The sequence below is a fragment of the Mustela nigripes genome, chromosome 12 (genome assembly GCF_022355385.1).
Source record: "Mustela nigripes isolate SB6536 chromosome 12, MUSNIG.SB6536, whole genome shotgun sequence".
In the NCBI taxonomy this organism is placed as follows: Eukaryota; Metazoa; Chordata; class Mammalia; order Carnivora; family Mustelidae; genus Mustela; species Mustela nigripes.
The window spans coordinates 29,184,640-29,207,164 of NC_081568.1; the positions used below are offsets into that span (position 1 = coordinate 29,184,640).

General features: G+C 37.4%; 1 protein-coding gene and 1 pseudogene across 1 annotated transcript in view; one reads left to right on the plus strand and one right to left on the minus strand.

Moving 5' to 3' along the window:
- WDR70 (WD repeat domain 70) overlaps positions 1-22,525 on the plus strand; it is a 298,705-nt gene that overhangs the window by 43,693 nt on the left and 232,487 nt on the right. The window contains exons 6-7 of the mRNA XM_059417015.1: positions 6,647-6,706; positions 9,987-10,120. Coding sequence (XP_059272998.1) covers positions 6,647-6,706; positions 9,987-10,120 — 194 coding nt within the window. The remainder of the gene's footprint in view (positions 1-6,646; positions 6,707-9,986; positions 10,121-22,525) is intronic.
- Positions 16,473-16,949, minus strand: LOC132027754 (UBA-like domain-containing protein 2; annotated as a pseudogene).

Sequence of the window (22,525 nt, forward strand, 5' to 3'; positions counted from 1 at the left end):
GAGTTTATTAGAGCATTAAGAAGTGTTTAGGCTTAATACAATGCATCTTTTTGTGATTTTTTAATTAATTATTTTTATTAATATATAATGTATTATTGGCCCAGGGGTAAAGGTCTGTGAATCATCAGGCTTACACATTTCACAGCACTCACCATATGTCCATAACCCAACCACCCTCTCCCTACCCCCCCTCCCACCAGCAACCCTCAGTTTCTTTGTGAGATTGAGAGTCTCTTAAGGTTTTTCTGCCTTCTGATCCCATCTTGTTTCATTTTTAGCTTCCCTACCTCCCAAGCCCCCACCCTCAAATTCCCCATATCAGAGAGGAATTATCATATGATAATTGTCTTTCTCTTATTGACTTATTTCGCTCAGCATAATACCCTCTAGTTCCAGTCACATCATTGCAAATGGCAAGATTTCATTTCTTTTGATGGCTGCATAGTATTCCATTGTATAAATATACCACATCTTCTTTATCCATTCATCTGTTAATGGACATCTAGGTTCTTTCCATAGTATGGCTATTGTGGACATTGCTGCTATAAACATTTGGGTGCACGTGACCCTTCAGATCACTACATTTATATCTTTAGGGTAAATACCCAGTAGTACGATTGCTGAGTCATAGGGTAGCTCTATTTTCAACTTTTTGAGGAACCTCCATGCTATTTTCCAGAGTGGCTGCACCAGCTTGCATTCCCACCAACAGTGTAGGAGGGTTCCCCTTTCTCTGTATCCTCGCCAGCATCTGTCATTTCCTGACTTGTTAATTTTAGCCATTCTGACTGGTGTGAGTTGATATCTCATTGTGGTTTTGATTTGTATTTCCCTGATGCTGAGTGATGTTGAGCTCTTTTTCATATGTCTGTTGGCCATAAAAATTAAAAAAAATTTTTTTTTGCTTATGTGGGTTTTATCTATGAAAATTATTTTTTAGTTAGGTTAAATACACAAAATTTATAATTTTTTTGGTAAGATTTTATTTATTTATTTGACAGAGAGAGGCAGCAAGAGAGAGAACACAAGCTGGGGGAGTGGGAGTGGGAGAAGCAGGTTTCCTGCTGAGCAGAGAGCCCGATACGGGGCTTGATCCCAGGACCCTGGGATCATGACCTGAGCTGAAGGCAGATGCCTAATGACTGCCACCCAGATGATAATCTTAACCATTTTTATTTTTATTTATTTAAAAATTATTAAATTTTATTAAGTTTTTTATTTTAATTCCAGTATAGTTAACATACAGTGCTATATTAGTTTCAGGTGTACTATATAGTGACTCAGCAGTTTTGTACATTACTCAGTGCTCATCATACTCTTTAATCCCTATCAACTGTTTCACCCCCACCCCCCCATCCCCCCGCCACCTTCCAATCTTAATCATCTTTAAATGTTTAAATGTTCAGGTCAGTAGTGTTATGTTGTTGTATGTTCAGTCTCCAGAACTTTTTTTTTATCTGGTACAGAAACTATACCCATTAAACAATCATTCCCTATTTTCCCCTCTTTCCCCAACTCTGGCAACCACTATTCTACTTTCTATGAATCTGACTACTCTAGATACCTCATAGGAATTGTACAGTATTTTTCTTCTATGGCTTGTTTCACTTAGCATAAGGCCCTCCAAGTTCATCCTTGTTGCAAGTGTCAGAATTTCCTTCCCTCCCCCTTTTTAAAAAGTATTTATTTATTTATTTGTCAGATCGAGAAAGAGAGAGAGGTCACACAAGCAGGGGGAGCAGCAGCAGGGAGAGCAGTGGGTAGCAGGAGAAGCAGACTCCCTGCTGAGCAAGGAGCCCAATGCAGACTTGATCCCAGGGCCCTGAGATCATGACCTGAGCCAAAGACAGATGCTTAACCGACTGAGACACCCAGGTGTTCCCTTCCTTGATGAATACTTCAGTTGCTTCTGTTTTTGGCTGTTGTCTTGCTGCTGTGAACATGGGTGTACAAACATCACTTGCAGATCCTGCTCTTAATTCTTTTGGGTATATACACAAAAGTGGGATTGCTGAATCATATTTTAAATTTTTTGAGGAGCTACCATACTGTTTTCCATAGCAGCTGCCCCATTTCTGTGCAGCAGTGTAAAAGGGTTCCACTTTTTGTATGTCCTGGTCCACATTTCTTTTTTTCTTTCTTTCTTTTTTTTTTTTTTAAATAATAACCATCCTGTTACTGGTATCTCAGTGTGGTTTTGATTTTCATTTCCCTGATGATTAGTAATTTTGAGTATCTTTTCATGTACTACTTATTGGTCATCTGTATTTCTTCTTTGGAGAAATCTCTTAGGTCCTGTGCCAATTTTTGAATCAGGTTGTTTGTTTTTGTTGTTGTTGTTGAATTGTAGAAATTTTGTGTTTTTAGATATTAACCCCTTATCAAATATATGATTTGCAGACATTTTCTCTCATTCTAGAGGTTGCCTCTTCACTGCCTTTCCCTTTTCCTGCCCAGCAATTTAAACTCAACCCAGGCAAAAATATTCGCAGTTTAGTAAGTGTCAGGATTTATCTTATTCTCTCCTGGATGCCCTCTACGTTCACCTAGGGAACCTCTATATTTCCAGAGGCATCTCAAGCATCTCTTCTAAAGCCTTTTCTAATCACCCTCTACTTCCCCAGGTAAAATGGAATTGAGCACTGAACCCTACGTGTTCTTCTGTCATAACATCTGAAACATTTCAGTGTTGCTTACTTGTTTACCTGTCAGTTTTGCTTTACTGGATTGACAGTCCTTAGGAGCAGTGTCTTTGTTAGTCTTTTTATTTTTACTGTAGTCCCAGGTGTCTGGTATATAATTAAATATTCAATAAATGTTTTTTAAGGGAAATGTGTGATGGGGAATAATTCAGTCAGTCTATTGGATCTCCAGATTTATACTAGAATAGACTCTAATTTTGGTTTTCTGTGATACCAAATGGGCAATTATTTGCAAAATGGTTTCTGGGAGAATGTAGCATTTGTTTGCAAGTTCCTGGTTGGTCGTCCTCATTCTCTCCACACAGTTCATAGCCACTTTGTGGCAGATCTTTGTTTCTCAGTAGACTTTCGATTAGGCGTTATAGGGCCATACTATTATAACTTTTTAAACTTATGGCAACTTTATCCCAGAAGGGTTATTTCTGATTTGCAAGTCTTTTGAAAACACTTTAAGGGTATGTGTCAGATGAAACTGCTCATGTTATTCCAGATATATTTGTTATCCTTGTTATTGAGGGCAAACCAAAGAGCCTGGGAAATAATCCTTTGGTTGGCATTTAAGACCAAACCAAAACAAAAGCTGGTATCTTTCCTCCTCTTCCATTAAGACTAGATTTTGTTATGAATTCTTATAATAAATGACTTCAGTGAAGTCTTGCAGCTTATGATGTCCCTGGAATGAAAATCATGAAAATATTTTACTGTTACAGCAAATTTCACACTTAAGCCATATCCCAAAAAGTCATTAGGAAAATTTCTGGAAAAAGAACAGTCACCATCAAATGATATGCTACCAAAAGATGAATTGCTACTATTTTAGATGATTTAGTTGTGCCAGTTATATGGGCCTCTTATGAGTTATGCCTTCCATGATTTCCAGTAAAACTTTGATTTTAAATGTAAACAACATTTATTTAAACATTTAATTCATTCCTAATGTAAATACTAAATTGTTCTGTGTTCTTGTAAGTTTTTATTTTAAATGCCAGAAATTGTCTATATATAGGCACATTGTACATTGAATTCAATGAAGTAATTTTCATCCTTCCTCTTAGTAACAGTGTTTCTGTTTCCTAAGTGATGAAAAACTAATTAGTTATGAAATGAGACACTGACTATAATAGAATCTTCTCTAAGTGAAACATTTGAGCTGTTCTGCTGTATTTGCAAGAGTATGTAGCACTTATACATGAGTTTTTATTGCTTACAAATGTCAACTGCAAAGGGAACAGTGGCTTCCATAACTTAATATAAGGATAGTCCAGAATTCATTTGTTCGACTTTTAAATTATTTTGGAATTTGTGTTGGAATATTGGTATCACTGAAATCAAGGTATGTGCTGCCCTTTTCCAAAGCAGATTAAGCCATGCTGTAATGTCTGGTACTGAAATAAATTGTAAACTCTCCAGCAGTTCTTTAGGTTACTGTGAGGTTAGGGTTCCTGTTCAGTGTCTTCTCATTTCCTAATCTTCACTGCACTGTGGCGGTGGTGGTAGACTGTAGTAATCTCTGAGATGCAGATATTCTAAAACAAAGTGCTTTTAATTCTCTATACTGGCAACTTTTTTTTTTTTTTTTTTTAAGTAATCTCTACACCCAACGTGGGGCTGAAACTCATGATCCCAAGATTAAGAATCTCATGCTTTACTGACTGAGCCAGTTAGGCACCCCTATACGTGCAACTTTAAATTTACTTTTCACCTGGGATCTAGTCATTTGGTTGGTAAAGGTTTTTACTTTTTGAAAACCTCAGTTATCCCATATTGTCACTTACTGATCTGATGGATAGCACTTGCTCTTCTTTTTGGACATAAACATTAATGTTTGAAAGTAAATTAAAAAGTACAATCTAGTGTGATCTACAAGGTAGACATTGGGCTGTGAATTAGTTCCAAAACACTTTTGTGTTTGTCTGCTATTCACCACCTGTTATGTGGATTAGGCATCCAGAGATAATAATAGATATACAAAATCTTTGAGAAGTGTCTATCTTGCAGTTTGGTTATGGAGTGGTAGGGGGAGAGAGGGCAAAAATTACAATGGATTTTGATAAATTCTGGATCGAGATAAGGAGGGGTTGTCTCCTTATTTGAGACATGGGAGTACATGGAAGGGTCATTTAACCGAGTTTGAAATGTTGAGAAATGCTTCCAGGAGCAGGTCACATCTGAATTGAGTCTTAAAAGATGAGTAGGAATTAGCCAGTTAAGGAGGAAGAGAAGCCTGGAAATAGACTAAGATGATATGACCGGAGAGATAGGAGGTAAGCCTTAGAATAAATGGTGGCTGTCATTTACTGAGCACCTGCTTTGTGATGAATGCTGAGTTATAAGGCTTAAACCACTTACCTCACAGTAACCTAAAGGGCAGGTGCTATTATCTTTTATATATAAATGAGGAAGTAGAGTCATAGCTCTTCTGCAGTTATGACAGGGTTATTGAGTGGCAGGGCTAGATTTAAAAAAACCTAGTATTCTTGGGGCATCTGGCTGGCTCAGTCAGAGAGCATGACTCTTGATCTTGTGGTTGTGAATTCAAGACCAACTTGGGTGTAGAGCTTTAAAAAATTAAATAAATAAAAGAAAATGTTAAAAAGAATGTTCAACCTTAAAAAAACATAGAAATAAAACCCCTAGCTTTTCTGGCTTCTTGTCTAGGCTGCTTCCTCCCAGGAAAGAACAATTTCAAGAAGGAGGAGGAAATAGTTAAGTAGTTGCCTTGCTGTTGAAAGGTCAGTTGTGCAGGTTAAGTTCTGACTTTATAGAGACTTGTTTGTTTATTCAAGAGGTATTTACTGACAGTCTCTTAAGTGCCAAGGACTGTGTTGGGCATTAGGAATAAAAGGACACATGCCAGAGTGGTAGAAGTAGAAGGGTGACAGGAAGCAGAGACACTTGAGTGAAAACTTGCGTAAGGAAGCTTGAAGCTTGATTGCAAAGGAAAAGATAATGATATAGCAGTAAATATAGGGTAGATTGCTTGTGTGTATATGTGTGTCTAATATGGCAAGATGTTTATGTGCTGGGAAGAAAGAGCCTTAGCAGGGGACAAGTTTATGATGAGATAAAACTAGTGATTGATTGATTGATTCATCAAGGGTGCTAAAGAGTGAGGGGAGACAGGGACCAAAGTCTATTAGATTGCACATATCCAGTTAAGTAAATTGCAGGATGATCCTCACATAAATTTGTAATGGCCCTAGAATTTTAGTCTGATTACCCGACTCTTGGATAATGGAAACTTGACTAAATAATGAAACTTCATATTCAGATGATCATTGTGATTCCTTATGTCTGATTTATGCATCCATCTTTTCTCTCCCTTGGTTATCCTGCCCATACCTCCTGCCTGTCACAGCATTTCTTGTATTGTATTAGAGTGATTGATCTCCCCACCTAGACCACATGGTTCTTGGAAGGGGGAATGGTGTAGGCTATGTCTGATGATACCTAGCATCTGGAATAATCTCACTTTAACACATGCTTATTGAATCAATGAATCATTGAATGACTCGGTTCCTTATTTGTGCCATTTTTAGCAGCAGTGTTTTGTTTTTTAAACTTTTAAGGGTTAAAAGGTATATATCTACCCTGTACAGATTTGATTTTATTTTGTGTAGTTAAGCACTTTAAGTTAGGCCCATTTTTTTCAGTGAAGAGCGGACTTTAAATATTTGGATGCTGAGAGGGCTTATGGTTCCAACAACCTAAAAAGTTTCTTAGGCTTATCTGTTTTGAGATTTGAGGTACATTCATGAGAGCAATTGTCATCTATCTAGAAGTGCAGAAATAAGATACTCTCACAAATTTTATTTCCGTTTTTTAAAGCTTGGTGTAAAAAACTAGTGATGCAATTTTAAAAAATTCTATTTCCTGTGAATGTGGCATGTAGTCCCCCTCATTTGTTGGATACTCATTGATGTCATGGAATTTTCTTTTTTCAGAATCCTGTCCAAAAGATCCCTGACTCACATGAAATAACTCTAAAACATGGCACTAAAACAGTAAGTTTAAAAAATTTGATTCTTTCAATAACAAGGCTCTCACGGAAAAGTAAACTCATGATACATTTGTATTAGGACTAATTGCACAATGAACTGATAACACAGAAGCTACAAGGCATTAAAGAAACAGAATGATGACATTTTTATTCAATCAAAATAACTGTTCCATTTCATTTAAAATAGCAACCCTTATTGTTATTGTTGGCTTTAAAACCTTGTTCTTTGATAGAGGAACATTACAAGTGAAAAAAAGAAATGAAGCTAAAATACAGTTTTCCTTTTTATGGTGTGGGAAAATTTCTCATTACCCTTAGCTTTATTTCTATATCAGTAAAAGGCCTGAGTTTGTTTTTTAGATGAACATCGAGATAAGAAAGGAACATAAAATAGTTACTGTATTGCTTTAAGATCATTATCATTATTACTTAAACTTACAGATTCTGCTTTTGCATTGTTGTATTAATGTTATTTAAAGATTATGAATGTAAAATTTTGAGTTATAACATGAAATCATGTTATTGTAAAGCAATTGAAAAAGTGGGAATTGCATGAATGAAACCTCATAAATGAAAGAATTAAATTATCTTGCTTTCTCTTTTCAATGAACCTGCCTTTTTCTGGATGTCTGATATGTAAAGAAGTAGGAAAATACATCCCATAATCGGGAAAACGTCAATCCATAGAAATAGACCCAGAAATGATGCCAATGATAGAATTAATAGAGGAAAGATGACATTCTTCTTGCCAGAATTTTTTGGTTTTGAAAATATCTTTTTCTTAAAAATATTTGTTAAGGTATAGTGGGTTTATCATTATTTCAAATGAAGTGAACAATAAGTATTTTAAAATGGCTTAGTTTATAGTTTTACTGTGGTAAATATTGATACATAGAGCTCACATAAACAAATGCTTTTTGGGGTCCTTAATAGATTTAAAGATCGTAAAGTGGCTTGAAAGCTGAGTATGTGAGAACTGCTGCTTTAGGAAACTCTTTCCTTCTGATTTGTGATCTTATGTCTCCTTTTTGTTTAATCAGACTCCTAGTATTTTTATTCTGAATATGTGACAGAATTTTCCTAGTTTTCATGTTCTTAAGTAAATTAGGAAAGGAACTGTAGACTGTACTTAAACAGAAACTTCCCTATCATTTAGTTCAGAGATTTTTACAACCAGAAGTATTCATGAGTTTTACATCTTTTATTTAAGTATTTCTATTTTTTAAATTGAATTTTATCTTCTAAAGAATTATAGTAAAAAATGTAGTGTCCACTTGTTTTGCACATTAAAAAAATCAATTAGAGCTTCCTTTTTTTTTTTTTTTAGGGTTTTATTTAATTATTAGAGAGAGAGAGAAGACCACACATGGAGTGGGGAGGAGCAAAGGAAGAGGGAGAAGCAGACTCCTCGCTAAGTGGGGAGCCCTCCATAGGTCTCGATCTTAGGATCCCAAGATCATCCTGAGATTATGACCTGAGCTGAAGGCAGACCAATGACTCTCTAGAAGTTGGGAGCTGCTGGCTCTAAACAGCCCTTTCCCCTTCCACACGAAGGGTTCAAGGAGATAGCTACGGCTAGTCATTAGTTTTCCTATCCTCACCATAGGTCTCTGCCCTTGCTCCTTGGTGCTGGCAGTCATAGGGAGGGAGTGGAGCTTACACTCTTGAGGGGAGGATGGGCACAGAATAGACAAGCTGCAAACGAATTTGCATTTTCAAATTGTATTGTAATGGAATGAACACTGGCGCAGTTAGTCATATAAGGAGGAAGACATCTCTTTAATTGTAACAGGAGAGTGGAAGGATAGAGTGGGCATAGACGCAAGTAAGTTTGTAGCTGGTAGTAGGAGAAGTGGCTTTCTAACCTTCAAAAGCTACTGTTTCTTTTTCTTTTTTTTTTTAAGATTTTATTTATTTATTTGACAGAGAGAGATCACAAGTAGGCAGAGAGGCAGGCAGAGAGAGAGGGAGAAGCAGGCTCCCTTCTGAGCAGAGAGCCCGATGTGGGGCTCGATCCCAGGACCCTGGGATCATGACCTGAGCCGAAAGCAGAGGCTTTAGCCCACTGAGGCACCCAGGCGCCCCTGTTTATTTTTATTTTTCATTGTTTTAGGTTTTAAGACATACAATTGTCCTCATTTGTATGCTTTAACACATTTCGAGTAGTACCTAACTTAAACATATAATAAGTCATTAATTATATTTATATAATTCCCTTACATTGAAATCAGTGTTTACAGATAGTGGTTGAAATGAGTAAAATTATTTTTTAAGTACCTGGTATTAATTACAGTAATTCTAACATTAATAACATTTCAGTTCTGTTCAAAGAACTGATTTATAGTTGCTTCCTTTATATAAAACTTTGATCCTTTTAGTATTTCATTTGTATGGTAGTCTCATTAATTATTTCTAATGTATTTTTTTTTTTTTCCTTCTGAGAGGGCAGTAGATCCAGGGACTCTCTGCTTAAGAATAGTGAGTTACCAGTGGGTGTTCACATGTGCAGTGGCTCTAGGAAAATTCACAGGGAAGGCAGATATTTTATGGAGCCAATGTAAAAAAGTGGTATTACAATGCAGTCAGTCACTTACAAATTCAGCTTTAAAAATAATTGTTTAGGGCGCCTGGGTGGCTCAGTGGGTTAAGCCGCTGCCTTCTGCTCAGGTCATGATCTCGGGGTCCTGGGATCGAGTCCCGCATCGGGCTCTCTGCTCAGCAGGGAGCCTGCTTCCTCCTCTCTCTGCCTGCCTCTCTGCTTACTTGTAATTTCTCTCTGTCAAATAAATAAATAAAATCTTTAAAAAAAAAAATAATTGTTTAAGGTGATTATATTGAGTCATTCAGCCATATACACAAGAAAATAACTTCTACTCTGTCTTACTTCATTAAATAGATTTCTTAACATTCCTGTTGGCATTTTCTCGTTTTGGTAATTTTAGATTCGTATGGGCTTCGGTTGGTAATTAAAATATCTCGAAAGATTTTCTCAAAATTGTTTATTGAAAAAGCTGATCTATTTATGAGGTTTGGTAGATAAGTTGGGACAAAGCTGGCAATTACATTAAATTAAAATATTTTTTCTTTATTCAAAAGAGATAGTAGTCATAATAACAAAGTCAAATAATAGAGAAGTAGTAACAGTAGAAGTAATAACAGCTAGTGGGTTGTACTTCCAATGCCTATAATATAGGAGGTAGGGTTAGAGACAGGAAATGGAGGTTACCATAGACTATAACTAGATTTTCTCCAGTTAATTTTTTTTTTTTTTTTTTTTAAACCAGGTTTCTGCTTTGGGTCTAGATCCCTCAGGTGCCCGTTTGGTGACTGGAGGGTATGACTATGACGTTAAATTTTGGGATTTTGCTGGAATGGATGCTTCTTTTAAGGCATTTCGATCTCTTCAGCCCTGTGAATGGTATGTATTACACAACTTAATACCTTCCTATTTGAAGACAGAGTGCTGTCATTGTTCGAATTCCATCTGTAATGCTCTGTACCAAAATATACTACATTTATATGACCATATGTTACCTTTATTATTTGAGTGAAAGAAAAATGTACCTTAAATTTCTTCCCTTCACTTTGATTAATCTACATTTTAAAGATGTTTTCAGTCTTTTTTTGTTTGGTAAAAAATATATGTATTTAGAGATTATTACCTTACTAGTTTAATACTCCAGTAAATACTGTGTAATGCCATGTGTATGTGTATGACATATGTGAAGCCGATAACCCAGGTGCTCGTCAGTGCCACGCTGTACAGGTACGGTCAGCTAGCATTATATCAGAAGGGGCTTTACATGTTGCTACCATAAGCCACCCTCTTATTTCTGTTTCTGACTGTATCTTATCTTTTAGTATATTAGATATCAAAAATAGATTTTTATTGGTGAAACTGATATCTTGTTAACTTGTATAATGTATGTTGGAAATAAGCTCTTACTGACTAAACGTACATATTCAAGATATGTGAATTAGCTGAAATTACTTAGTCCCAATTTTCTACTCTTGCATGAAGGGGGCTTAAGAATCTAGTTTGCCGGGGCACCTGGGTGGCTCAGTGGGTTAAAGCCTCTGCTTTCGGCTCAGGTCCTAATCTCAGTGTCCTGGGATCAAGCCATGCATCAGGCTCTGTGCTCAGCAGGGAGCCTGCTTCCCCCCCCCCCCCTCTCTGCCTACTTGTGATCTCTGTATGTCAAATAAATAAATAAAATCTTTAAAAAAAAATTAAAAACAAAACAGAATCTAGTTTGCCTGGGGCACCTGGGTGGCTCCATTGTTAAGCGTTGTTAAGCATCTGCCTTAGGCTCAGGTCATGATCCCAGGGTCCTGGGATGTAGTTGCAGATCACTCTGTGTTCAGTGGGAAGTCAGCTTCTCCCTCTCCCACTCCCCCTGCTTGTGTTGCCTCTCTCTCTGTCTCTCTATGTCAAATAAATAAATAAAATCTTAAAAAAAAAGAAGAATCTAGTTTGCCTTTAACTTGAACTCTTGGGATGATGGTTTTTGCTAAACCTAATACCTGCCTGTAAACTGGGTTCTGTCAACTATATGGTTAAAGTTCCTATTTCTGGGCTATTGGGAGTTCGCTTTCAGTGACTCTTTCATGGAAGTGGTGGTTGAAGTAAACGAAAGATTAGAGAGCTGGGATTTTTCTTAATCCTGCAGAAAAGGTCAGATGAATTGTTTTTGCTTTCTTGCTAATAAATGCTTAGATAATAAATGTCTGTATGTGGCTAAGAATTGGATCTGAGATCTCAGATTTCTCTGGCAGCTAATTAGCTAGCAAAATGACCTAAAAGTTTTATCTAAACATGGCTCTGGTCAGTTTTGTACAAATCATACTGATTTGTAAATTTCGAAGTCCTAACTCTTTTAAGCTATCTTTAGTAAAGATTTGAGAATTCCCTAAGTGAACATAGCAAATCTCTGATCAAATGGAAAGGAAAAAAAAAAAAATTTAAAAACAGGTTATCTCCAATGATGGCTATATTTATGTATTTATTATTTATTTATTTATTTATTTATGATGGCTGTATTTAATAAAGCTCTCATTATTTAAAAGAGTAACTTGGTATCTTGAGTTAGTGTGATGACTTTTTAAAAAAATTTATTTAAAATATGAGGTCATATCTTTTATTACCATGTGATGGTCTCTTGATTAAGGATTGTGTTTTCCTTCTACTTTCACAACTGTGAACTCGCTTGTTCAGGATTGTTCCGTACTCTATTAATGATCAGCTCTGAATAGACTCATGTTTCATGAGTCTCAAGCCAGTGTTCTATTGCTAAACTGTGTCATTTGCTATGCTGTTGTAACTGAAAATGCAGAAAAACCCAGGAATAAGCTTATTTTCTCTTCCATAATTAAATTGTTGCATCCTATATATAATAGTGAGCTATCAAAGGGAAGATGGGAATAAACAGAATTCTTGACAATCTGTACAAGATTAATGTAAACTCCAGTACTGCAAACATTATATGAATGTTACTATTTTAAATCATGAGAACTGTGTAGCTTTGCCATCATTTGCCCTTAGTCTCCAAATAAATGATGGTACTTTTTATGACAATATATATATTTTTTACTTAATATGTATTTTCTTAAAAGATTTTATTTATTTGACAGAGAGAGCACAAGTAGGCAAAGCAGCAGGCAGAGGGAGAGGAGGAATCGGGCTCTCTGCTGAGCAGGGAACCTCACGTGGGCTCAATCCCAGCACCCTGGAATCATGACCTGAACCAAAGGCAGCCGCCTAATCGACTGAGCCGCCTAGGCACCGCACCTTAATTTTATACCTATTTATGCATCCATCTGTAATTCACTTTTTATGGCAAAAAATTTCAAACACAGAGAAAAGTAGAGGGATTACTGTAACAGCCTTTTACCCTTTACCTGGATGTAACAGTTAAAAACATTTTTTGTATTTGCTTCATTTTTATAATTTTTGAAGTATTTAAAAGTAAAGACATACATAGCTTTCACTTTGAAATAATTCAGCATGAATCTTTCAAAAATATAGACATTTCCCTATGTAAATATAGCTCCAATTATCCTAACAAAATTATTTAGAATTTCTTTTTTTTAAAAATTTAAAAAAATTTTGTTTAGTTACTTGACACAGAGAGAGAGAGAGAGAGAGAGAGAGAAAGCACAAGCTGGCAGAGTAGCAGGCAGAGGGAAAGGGAGAAGCAGGCTCCCTGCCAACCAAGAAGCCTGATATGGGGCTTGATCCCAGGACCCTGGCATCATGACCTGAGATGACGGTAGTTGCTTAACCAACTGAGCCACCCAGGCGCCCCTATTTAGAATTTCTTAATATTTCTCTTTTTATGTTTTTTTTTTTTATTGTGCTATGTTAGTCACCACACAGTACATCATTCGTTTTTGATGTAGCGTTCCATGATTTGTTGTTTGCGTATAACACCGTACTCATTACAATATCATCCCATATTTAAATTTCCCCAGTTTACTCTCAAAATGTGTTTTAATGCTGGTTTGTCAAACATGGATCCAATCAAGTAATACATATCACATTTATTGTGTACCTCTCTTACGTATCTTTTAATCTAGGAGAAGGTTTCCTTCCAAACCCTTTTCTTTCCCATGACTTTATTAAATAGGTCGGTTGTGCTTCATAAGGTTCTTCTCTGAATTTTCTCATTGTTTTTTTTACAGTATCATTTAACTTATTTGTCTCCAGTATTTCCTATTAAAGATATGAAGGCTTGATTTTAATCTCTAATGTATCACATCAAGTGGCATATATTGTCTAGTTGTTGCTCTTTGTAACTTGCAAGTAAGATTGATCCTGGATTAAGTTGGTGACATCTGATTCTTCCATTGTAAAGTTAATCTTATATTATATACTTGAGATAGGCAAGAATTTTATAGAGAGATGTTTGGTAGCGTGGAGATATCCAGATTCTCCTCATTGCTTCACTTAGTGAGTTTAGCATCCATTGATTATTCATACCTGAGTCAGTTATCTCATTGAGGGTTGTTAAGTTTGTGATTTTCTTGATTTCCTAAATTTCATTATTTCATCTACATTTATTTGTTGACATTCTTCTAAGAGAACTTTTCCATATTAACTGATGTTATTCGGTTACCTTAAAATACAGTTCTACTGTGAAGGCAAGATAAATATTTGGTTATTTAACTACCCATTTTTAGTTCATGGGTAGATGGTGATAAATGAGTTGCTGCTGTTATTGGGGGTGGTGTTTTTTTTTTCTTTTTCCTTTTTGAGTGGCAGGATTTATGACTTTAAAATTTTTGTGCATTCCAGTCAATTGTACTCATTATTCTTTTTGATGTTTAAATTGTCCCAGATTTGGCCAGGGGAGTCCCTGATTGCTATGTAGTTTTGACATGTACTCATTAGACTTTACGAAAGCTTACTTACTTTCTGGCATAACATGATGTAAGCTTCCTGGTACGTTCCTTTCCAGGCCCTAGAATCAGCATTTCCCCATGGAGATCTTTTTTTTCTTTTTTTTTTTTTAAACTGTGGAAATGGTATTTAGAGACCAAATCTGAATGTTATACCTGCTCATTAATAGTGGGATATCATTCCTTCTTGACCTTTTCAGTGAAGGAGGTAGGAAATATAGGTGTGCATGTGTCTGTGTGTGTATTTAAGTGAAAAGATCATATTGATATTTACATTTCAAAATTTTAGTAAACTTTAACTTCAGAATATTTTTTTAATTTATAGAAAAACTGCAAAGATCATCTAGAATTCAGGCATACCCCTAACTCAGTTTCCTCTGTTGTTAATATCTTACATTTACCATGGTACATTTATGGCAAGTAAATCCACATTGGTCCATCACTATGAACCAAACTCCAAACTGTATTTGCATTTCACTGTTTCTCCACTAATATGCCTTCCAAGATACACCTTACACTTAGTGTTCATGTCTGTTTAGTCTTTGGTTTATGATGACTTCTCAGTCTTTCCTTGTTTTCCTGACCCAGGCAGTTTTGAGCGGTCCTGGTCAGGTGTTTTGTAGAATGTTTATTGATGTGTTTTTTTATGATGTTTTTCTCTGGTTAGACTGGGATTCTGGGTCTTGGGGGATGAGTATCACAGAGGTGAAGTGCCCTTCTTATCACATACCAGGGTACATGCTATCATGTTTTTAAGGTTTCTCCACTATAAAGTTACTTTTCCTCCCCTTTCCATTTGCTGTTCTTTGGGAGTAAGTCAGTGAATGCTGCTCACATTTGGAAGAGTAGAAAAATTAAGCTCTACCTCTTGGTGGGGGTAGTGTTTACATAAATTACTTGGAATTCTGTATTGATTACTTGATACTTGTTTTATATCTTGGGTTATAAGCCAATACAATGTTATTTATTTTGTTGCTAAGACTATTTCAGCTGTAGTCATTGGGAGCTCTTGCAATTTGGCTCATGTGATCCTTTCTTTGATATGCCTCCTTTTTTTTTTTTTTTTCCGAGTACTTTTTAGTTTTTGGTATTATTAGATGCTCCGGACTCATCTTGTATTGTCCCTGCCCCAGTCCTAGAGTCAGTCATATTTATTAGGATAGTGGTATCTAAAAACAGGATCTAGGTTCTTGGTGTGCTTATTGTTCCTTCTAGGCTTCTCAGCTGAGGTGGGAATTAAGTGCACGTATACACACTTGTGTGTGTGCTAGATCTATAAAATTACTTCTTTATCCATTTGCATCCATGTTGAGATAAACAGGAGTTCATACCCATGTCTCTGACTCGAAGCTAGTATACATTGGTTCATTCCAGTCTTCCTCCTTCTTGGAAACCTTCACTTCCTAACAGTGAGAACTTTGGTTCCCACCATCATTTCTGTGTTTGTTTAACCCAAGTATGTGTGTAAAACAGTCACAGAATGGTTAAGTTGTATTCCTGCTCCATTTTCTTAAAAAGAAAAGCCTCTTTTAAGTTTTTCAATTAAAATTTCACACAGAAATTATTGATGAGATTATTGGTGAAATAATTGATTTAGGAACTAAATCCAAAGGCAAGCTCTCCACTCTGTCATTCACTCAGGTAGGACACACAGTGAGAGAGGCAGGGTGGCCGTGGAGAATCAGGATCCCTGTGAGGCAAGCTTGAGACCCATGCTGCTCTTTAGTTCTTCCCAATCCCTGCATATCTAGCTGGAAGCTGCTGATACCAGGAGAGGCAGGGACCTGCAAGGTCCCTGAGGAGCCAGCTACTAAGTCGGGGTGCAGGGAGCTTGTGATGGCAAGGAGGCCTCCACACCTTAAGCTGCTGGGTACTTCTGGGAGCCCCTGCTGTATAACTCCTTGGAATGGATCCATGGTGGTCCTCTTCTGATTCCAGAAGGCATGATCTTTGAGAGGATACCTTGTGACTACGAGATCACACCAGCTGGCTTCCAAGCACCTGTCCTGGGACAGGGGTGAAGGAAGGAGTGCTGGCCCGAGGGGAGGATCCTTTTGGAGGATCTTCTCTGTTGACCCCAGCACCTCAGTCAGCTAGCCCATTCTCACATAGATTAGTATACTTATATAGTCATATATATTATAGTTACATACTAAAAAGAGAAAAAACTTGCCTGAGGAGAAACTCCTTAAATGGCTCAGGAAGTTGACTATCCCCTCACCCCTACCTCCCCCAAATTCTTTTATAAAATCATGTAGTGCGATCTTTAGGAAACCCCCACTCAACCCAACTCCCCTCAACTTGGCCCTCCTTTGTTCCCATGACCATGAACTACCCCCCAGCTCCAGCCCAGTGCCTGGCTGCAACCAGTCTCATCTGTGGCCATCCATCCCACCCATGGATTTTTGCCAGGTACCCCTCTACTGTGCTCCCAGGGGCCATGTTGGCTGTGGTTGGTGGAGGGAGTGGTATCCAGATGGCCTGGTAGCTTGGTGGGGCCAGGCCCAGAAGGGACTGAAGTTTGCAGGAGAGGAGGAGACCACAGCTGTCATGGGGATGTTGCTGCTCTGACGGATCTCAGAAGCATGTAGCTTAGGGAACATGGCCAGTGCATCAGGAAAGTTGGGGGGTATGGCAGGTGTTTTGCTGGGGGTGCACATCATCTGGTGGTGATGGTAGCTGATGGGAATGGTGGTTTCTTGGAGAAAACCACTCAGGGCAATCTCTTGCTGCCAGTGCAATCTCTAGCACCTGTTGGAGCTGTTCACCTGGTTGGCAGTGCAACCTACAGCCAGCATAAATTGGTTGATCATGACCTGGTGCCATAGGTGGTCCACTTTCGCCAACATGGCTCTGGGCATGTGTGATCTGATCCCAGCTGGGCAGCACAGGAAACTTGCTGCCATGGGCTCAGGCTAGTCACTGGCCAGAGACTGCAGACCTTCATTGCCTACTGCCCGCCCAGGAGTGTCCCAGTACCCCTGCTCCAATTTAAATTTAATGTTACAGAATGTTTACTTAATATCTTTGATTTTAATACTCAAAATCAAAGATAGAAAATATTTTTGAGAAAAAACATAACTGGTCAAGACCAGGAGTTGGCAAAATTTTTCTGTAAAAGGGCCAGATGTTAAGTATTTTAGGTTTTATGTGCCACAAATGATGTTTGCTAAATTTGTGTGTTCATGTGTGACTGTATATTATATAATACTAAATTAAATTCACATTTAATTTTTAAATACTGAAAAATATGCAGTGGAGGTATTTTCTTTGGCATTCAATTCTTTTCTTTTTATTTTGTTAGCTGGTTGTTCCAGTTTTAGATTCTAACATATTAATGATCATATTAATGATCAAATTTTGCTTTTTGCTGATTACAGATTTAATAAATGTCCAATGAGTTATTCAATTGATACTTGTTGAATATGGCAGAGTCAGACTTTGGTCTGCCATTAGAAGCCTCTCATTAGGGTGTGTGGGTGGCTCAGTTGGCTAAGCATCTGCCCTCAGATCAGGGTCATGGGATCGAGTCCTGCATCGAGTCCTGCATCAGTCTCCCTGTTCAGCGGGGAGCCTGCTTGTTCCTCTGTCTGCCACTCCCCTTGCTTGTGCCCTCTCTCTCTGACAAATAAATTTTAAAAAATAAAAAAGAAGCCGGGGGCATCTGGGTGGCTCAGTGGGTTAGGCTGCTGCCTTCGGCTCAGGTCATGATCTCAGGGTCCTAGGATTGAGTCCCGCATCGGGCTCTCTGCTCAACAGGGAGCCTGCTTCCCTCTCACTCCCTCTGCCTGCCTCTCTGCCTATTTGTGGTCTCTGTCTGTCAAATAAATAATAAAATCTTAAAAAAAAAAGAAGCCATCTTTATTTTCATATTGATCTGTTAACCCTTTAGATTAAATTGCTCACAGCTATGAGAATCTATAGACACCTGTTAACTCAGCTAAATTTTTCCATACCTTTCCTTACTCACCTACATTGTTACTATATCACCTGCAAAGAAAACTTGAAGGAGTTTGTTGACTGTTTTGAAGGTGTAAAAGCAGGGTGTGCTGTTTTTAAGACCATCTATTCACCGTGGTGAGTAAGTGGGTGTCAAAGTGGCGTCCACATCCCCCCCCGCCCAATAGCCATTCAGGATAGGCAGCAGAAGTCCCAAGTTTAGGAGTGAGAATGAGATCAGGTATTTTGCAATTTGGACATCTCTGATGAATATTTTAATATTTTTGACCTTCTTATCACTTCCCTGGGATACCTAAACATACTTTGAGGTAAAATGTTTTCTTGATCTACCTGTAGAAAAACGAGATTTTTCAAAATGCTTTTCTTCTGTTGTTATTCAACTTCTTTTTGATGCATCTTCCATTTTGGTATTTTGAAGTATGTTTAATAATTTGTTTCGGACTTTTGCCCAGCCAACATCAATATTAGATTTGCGAATCTTGAGGTTCTAAAGTCTTTCTTTGTCCCATTTAGTGAAAATCATCAGTACTGCATATTCTCTAATCCAATCTGCTGGTCACCTTTTGTTTTGTTTCTTCACTGAGTCTCAAAAAAATTATATATGTATGTTCATGAGTTAGAATCCATGGGCACACAGATCCTTCAGATGTATCCTTTACGTAAAAAAATGTGGATGGAGTTAAATTTTTCACAAAATATTAAGAAGCTTTGGATCACTTAGATAGCCCCAAGTTAAGAATTCCTAATCCTCTGCCCATTTAAAAATGGCTACATACTCTTATTCTCTTCTTTTAAAAAACACTTTAATTAATTAATTAATATATTATGTTCTCATACAGGAATTAAAACATTACAGTTAAAACTAAAGTTCTTCTTTGGTCATCTTTTAAAAATCTCTTTCTTAGGTATTCTTACTGTTTTCATGAATTCTTTAAGTTTTTTTTTTTTTTTTATGCCACCATTGACAAATATACATACCCATCAGAAGAGTATGTACTACGGGCGCCTGGGTGGCTCGTTTGGTTGAATGTCTGCCTTTCACTCAGGTTGTGATCCGGGGTCCTGGGATCGAGCTCCGCATCCGGCTCCCTGCTCAGCGGGAAGCCTGCCTCTCCCTTTCCCACTCCCTGCTTGTATTCTCTCTCGATGTCTCTCTCTCTCGGTCAAATAAATAAATAAAATCTTAAAAAAAGAGTACACACTATACTTGTTTTTATAAATGACATTAGATGGTTGTTATTCCATAATTTATTTTTGTTTTCCACTTCACAGTATTGCTTGGAGATTTTTAATATTCCTACATGTTCTACTATATTCTTTCCAAGTGTTGTGTAGCATATTATGTATAATTTAGCATAGTTCAGAACCATTTGAAGGTCATGGTAAAATGTTAGATGCCAAAGGGGGAAAAAAATAAGAGAAAGAGAGAAATCAAGAAACGGACTGTCTCTTCACTCTGGAGGACAAACTGATGGTTACCAGAGGGAGGTAGGTGGGACATGGATTAAATAAGTGATAGAGATTAAGGAGTGCACTTGTGATGAGCACAGAGTGATGCATGGAAGTCTTGAATCACTATATTGTACACCTGAAACTATTTTAACACTGTATGTTAATTGGAATTAAAATGCAAACTTAAAAAAATGTTAAATGCTGGACCTCACCTTTAGAATTTTTTTTTTAAAGATTTTATTTATTTACTTGACAGAGAAAGATCACAAGTAGACAGAGAGGCAGGCAGAGAGAGAGAGGGAGAAGCAGGCTCCCTGCTGAGCAGAGAGCTTGATTCGGGGCTTGATCCCAGGACCCTGGGATCTTGTCCTGAGCCGAAGGCAGAAGCTTAACCATTGAGCCACCCAGGTGCCCCTAGAATTTTTAATTCTTTAGAGTTGGTGTAGCCTGGGAATAACTGAAATCTGAGCCATGCTGTCGGGGCCTGGTATTACTTTTCTAAACTATGATAACTGAAATTCATGCGTATCAGAACTATGCAAAGCAAGGATTGCCTGTGTCTTTTTTTTTTTTTTTTTTTAAATTAGAGTGTAGTTAACCTACAGTGTTAACATTCATCTCAGGGGTACAATGGAGTGCCTCAGTGGTCAGTGGTTCAGTATATTACTTAGTGCTCATGAAGAAAAGTGTACTCTTCACCTGTTTCACCTATGCCCCCTACCCACCCGACCTCTGGTAACAATCTGTTTGTTCTCTGTAGTTAAGAGTCTGTTATTTGGGGGCACCTGGGTGGGTTATGCCTCTGTCTTCAGCTCAGGTCATGATCTCAGGGTCCTGGGATTGAGCCCCGCATCGGGCTCTTTGCTTTGCAGGGAGCCTGCTTCCCTTCCTCTCTCTCTGCCTGCCTCTCTGCCTACTTGTGATCTCTGTCTGTCAAATAAATAAATAAATAATCTTAAAAAAAAAAAGAGTCTATTATTTGGTTTGTCACTTTTTTTTTCTTCTTTATTAATTTGTTTTCTAAATTCCACAAATTAGTGAAGTCATGTGGTATTTGTCTTTTTCTGACTGGCTTATTTTGTTTAGCCCTTTACAGTAGCTTTGGCCATGTTGTTGCATATGGCAAGATTTCATTTTTTTATGGCTGAATAATATTCTGTTTTTTTTTTAAATTAAAAAAATTTTTTAAAAATTTATTTGACAGATCACAAGGCAGAGAGAGAGGAGGAAGCAGGTTCCCTGCTTAACAGAGAGCCTGATGCGGGGCTAGATCTCAGGACCCTGGGATCATGACCCGAGCCGAAGGCAGAGGTTTAACCCACTGAGCCACCCAGGCGCCCCTATTCTGTTTTTTTTTTTTTTTTTTGTGTGTGTGTGTGTTTGTATACACCAGATCTTCTTTATCCATACATCTGTCATTGGACACTTGGGCTGCTTCTGTAGTTTGGCTATTCTAAGTAATGCTGCTGATTGCCTGTATTTTTAAAAAATACTTATTGAACTATAGTTGACATATACTATTATATTAGTTTCAGGTGCACAACATAGTGATTTGACAATTCTTTACATTACTCAGTGCTCATCATGATAAATGTAGTCACTGTGTGTCTGTCATTCAATGTTATTGCATTATTTTTTTTTTAATGTTATTGCATTATTGACTGTATTTCCAATGCTGTACTTTTCATCTCCATAATTTAATTTATTTTATAACTGGCACCCTTAATCTTCTTTGCCTATTTCTCATAACTGTCTCCCTTCCCCACCTTCTTTCTGGCAACCATGAGTTTTCTGTTTTTAAGGGTCTGTTGGTTTTGGTTTTGATTTCACATATCGATGAAGTCATACAGAATTTGTCTTTGTTTCATGTAGCAGAATACTCTTTACCTCTGTTCACATTATTGCAAGTAACATGATTTCATTTTTTTAATGACTGAATAATATTCCATTGTGTATATGTCTGTGTATCTTCTTTTTAAAGATTTATTTATTTAGTTAGGAGGGAGAGAAAGAGCAGGGGAGGGGCGGAAGGAAAGAATCTCAAGCAGACTCCCCACTGAGCACAGAGCCCAACATGGAGTTCTATATCAAGACCGCCCTCAAGATTTTTAGTATCACATGATAAGGTTTCAGTACTTTATCATTTGTCTTAAATTTTCACCCTTTTCATGTGGATGAATTCTATTTTTCATTAGGTTTCTCTTCAAAATTATTATTCTTGGGCGCCTGGGTGGCTTAGTGGATTAAGCCGCTGCCTTCGGCTCAGGTCATGATCTCAGGGTCCTGGGATCGAGTCTCGCATTGGGCTCTCTGCTCGGCAGGGAGCCTGCTACTCTCTCTCTCTCTGCCTGCCTCTCTGTCTACTTGCGATCTCTCTCTGTCAAATAAATAAATAAAATCTTAAAAAAAATTATTATTATTAATTGTTTTATAAATGTTAAATATGATTAGATGGGATTGGGAGGGAGACAAACCATAAGTGACTCTTAATCTCACAAAACAAACTGAGGGTTGTTGGGGGGAGGGTGTTTGGGAGAAGGGGGTGGGATTATGGACATTGGGGAGGGTATGTGCTTTGGTGAGTGCTGTGAAGTGTGTAAACCTGGTGATTCACAGACCTGTACCCCTGGGGATAAAAATATATGTGTATAAAAAATAAAAAAAAGAAAAAAGAAAAAAAATGTTAAATATGATTAGAAATGTTAAAATAAATTTCCGTTTCAGAAATTCACCAAAGATTCATAATCGAAGACAGGGTTGTTTCTGATCATGCATTAGAGATCATCTTCCCAAAGCCATTTTGTGAATGGGCGCGTCGCAGAACTGCTCTGCATATTTCAGTAACTTCTAAGACTGCACATTAAAGATTTCTCAAATTGGGCTTCATGGGCATATTTTTAGGGGCTCATGAATTTCTTTCATTAATTAAAACATTTTGTTTTTTGATTTTGATAATCTTTGGCCAATCCCTAATTTTGAGCAGATACATGCATCATATATAAATGTGCTGGCA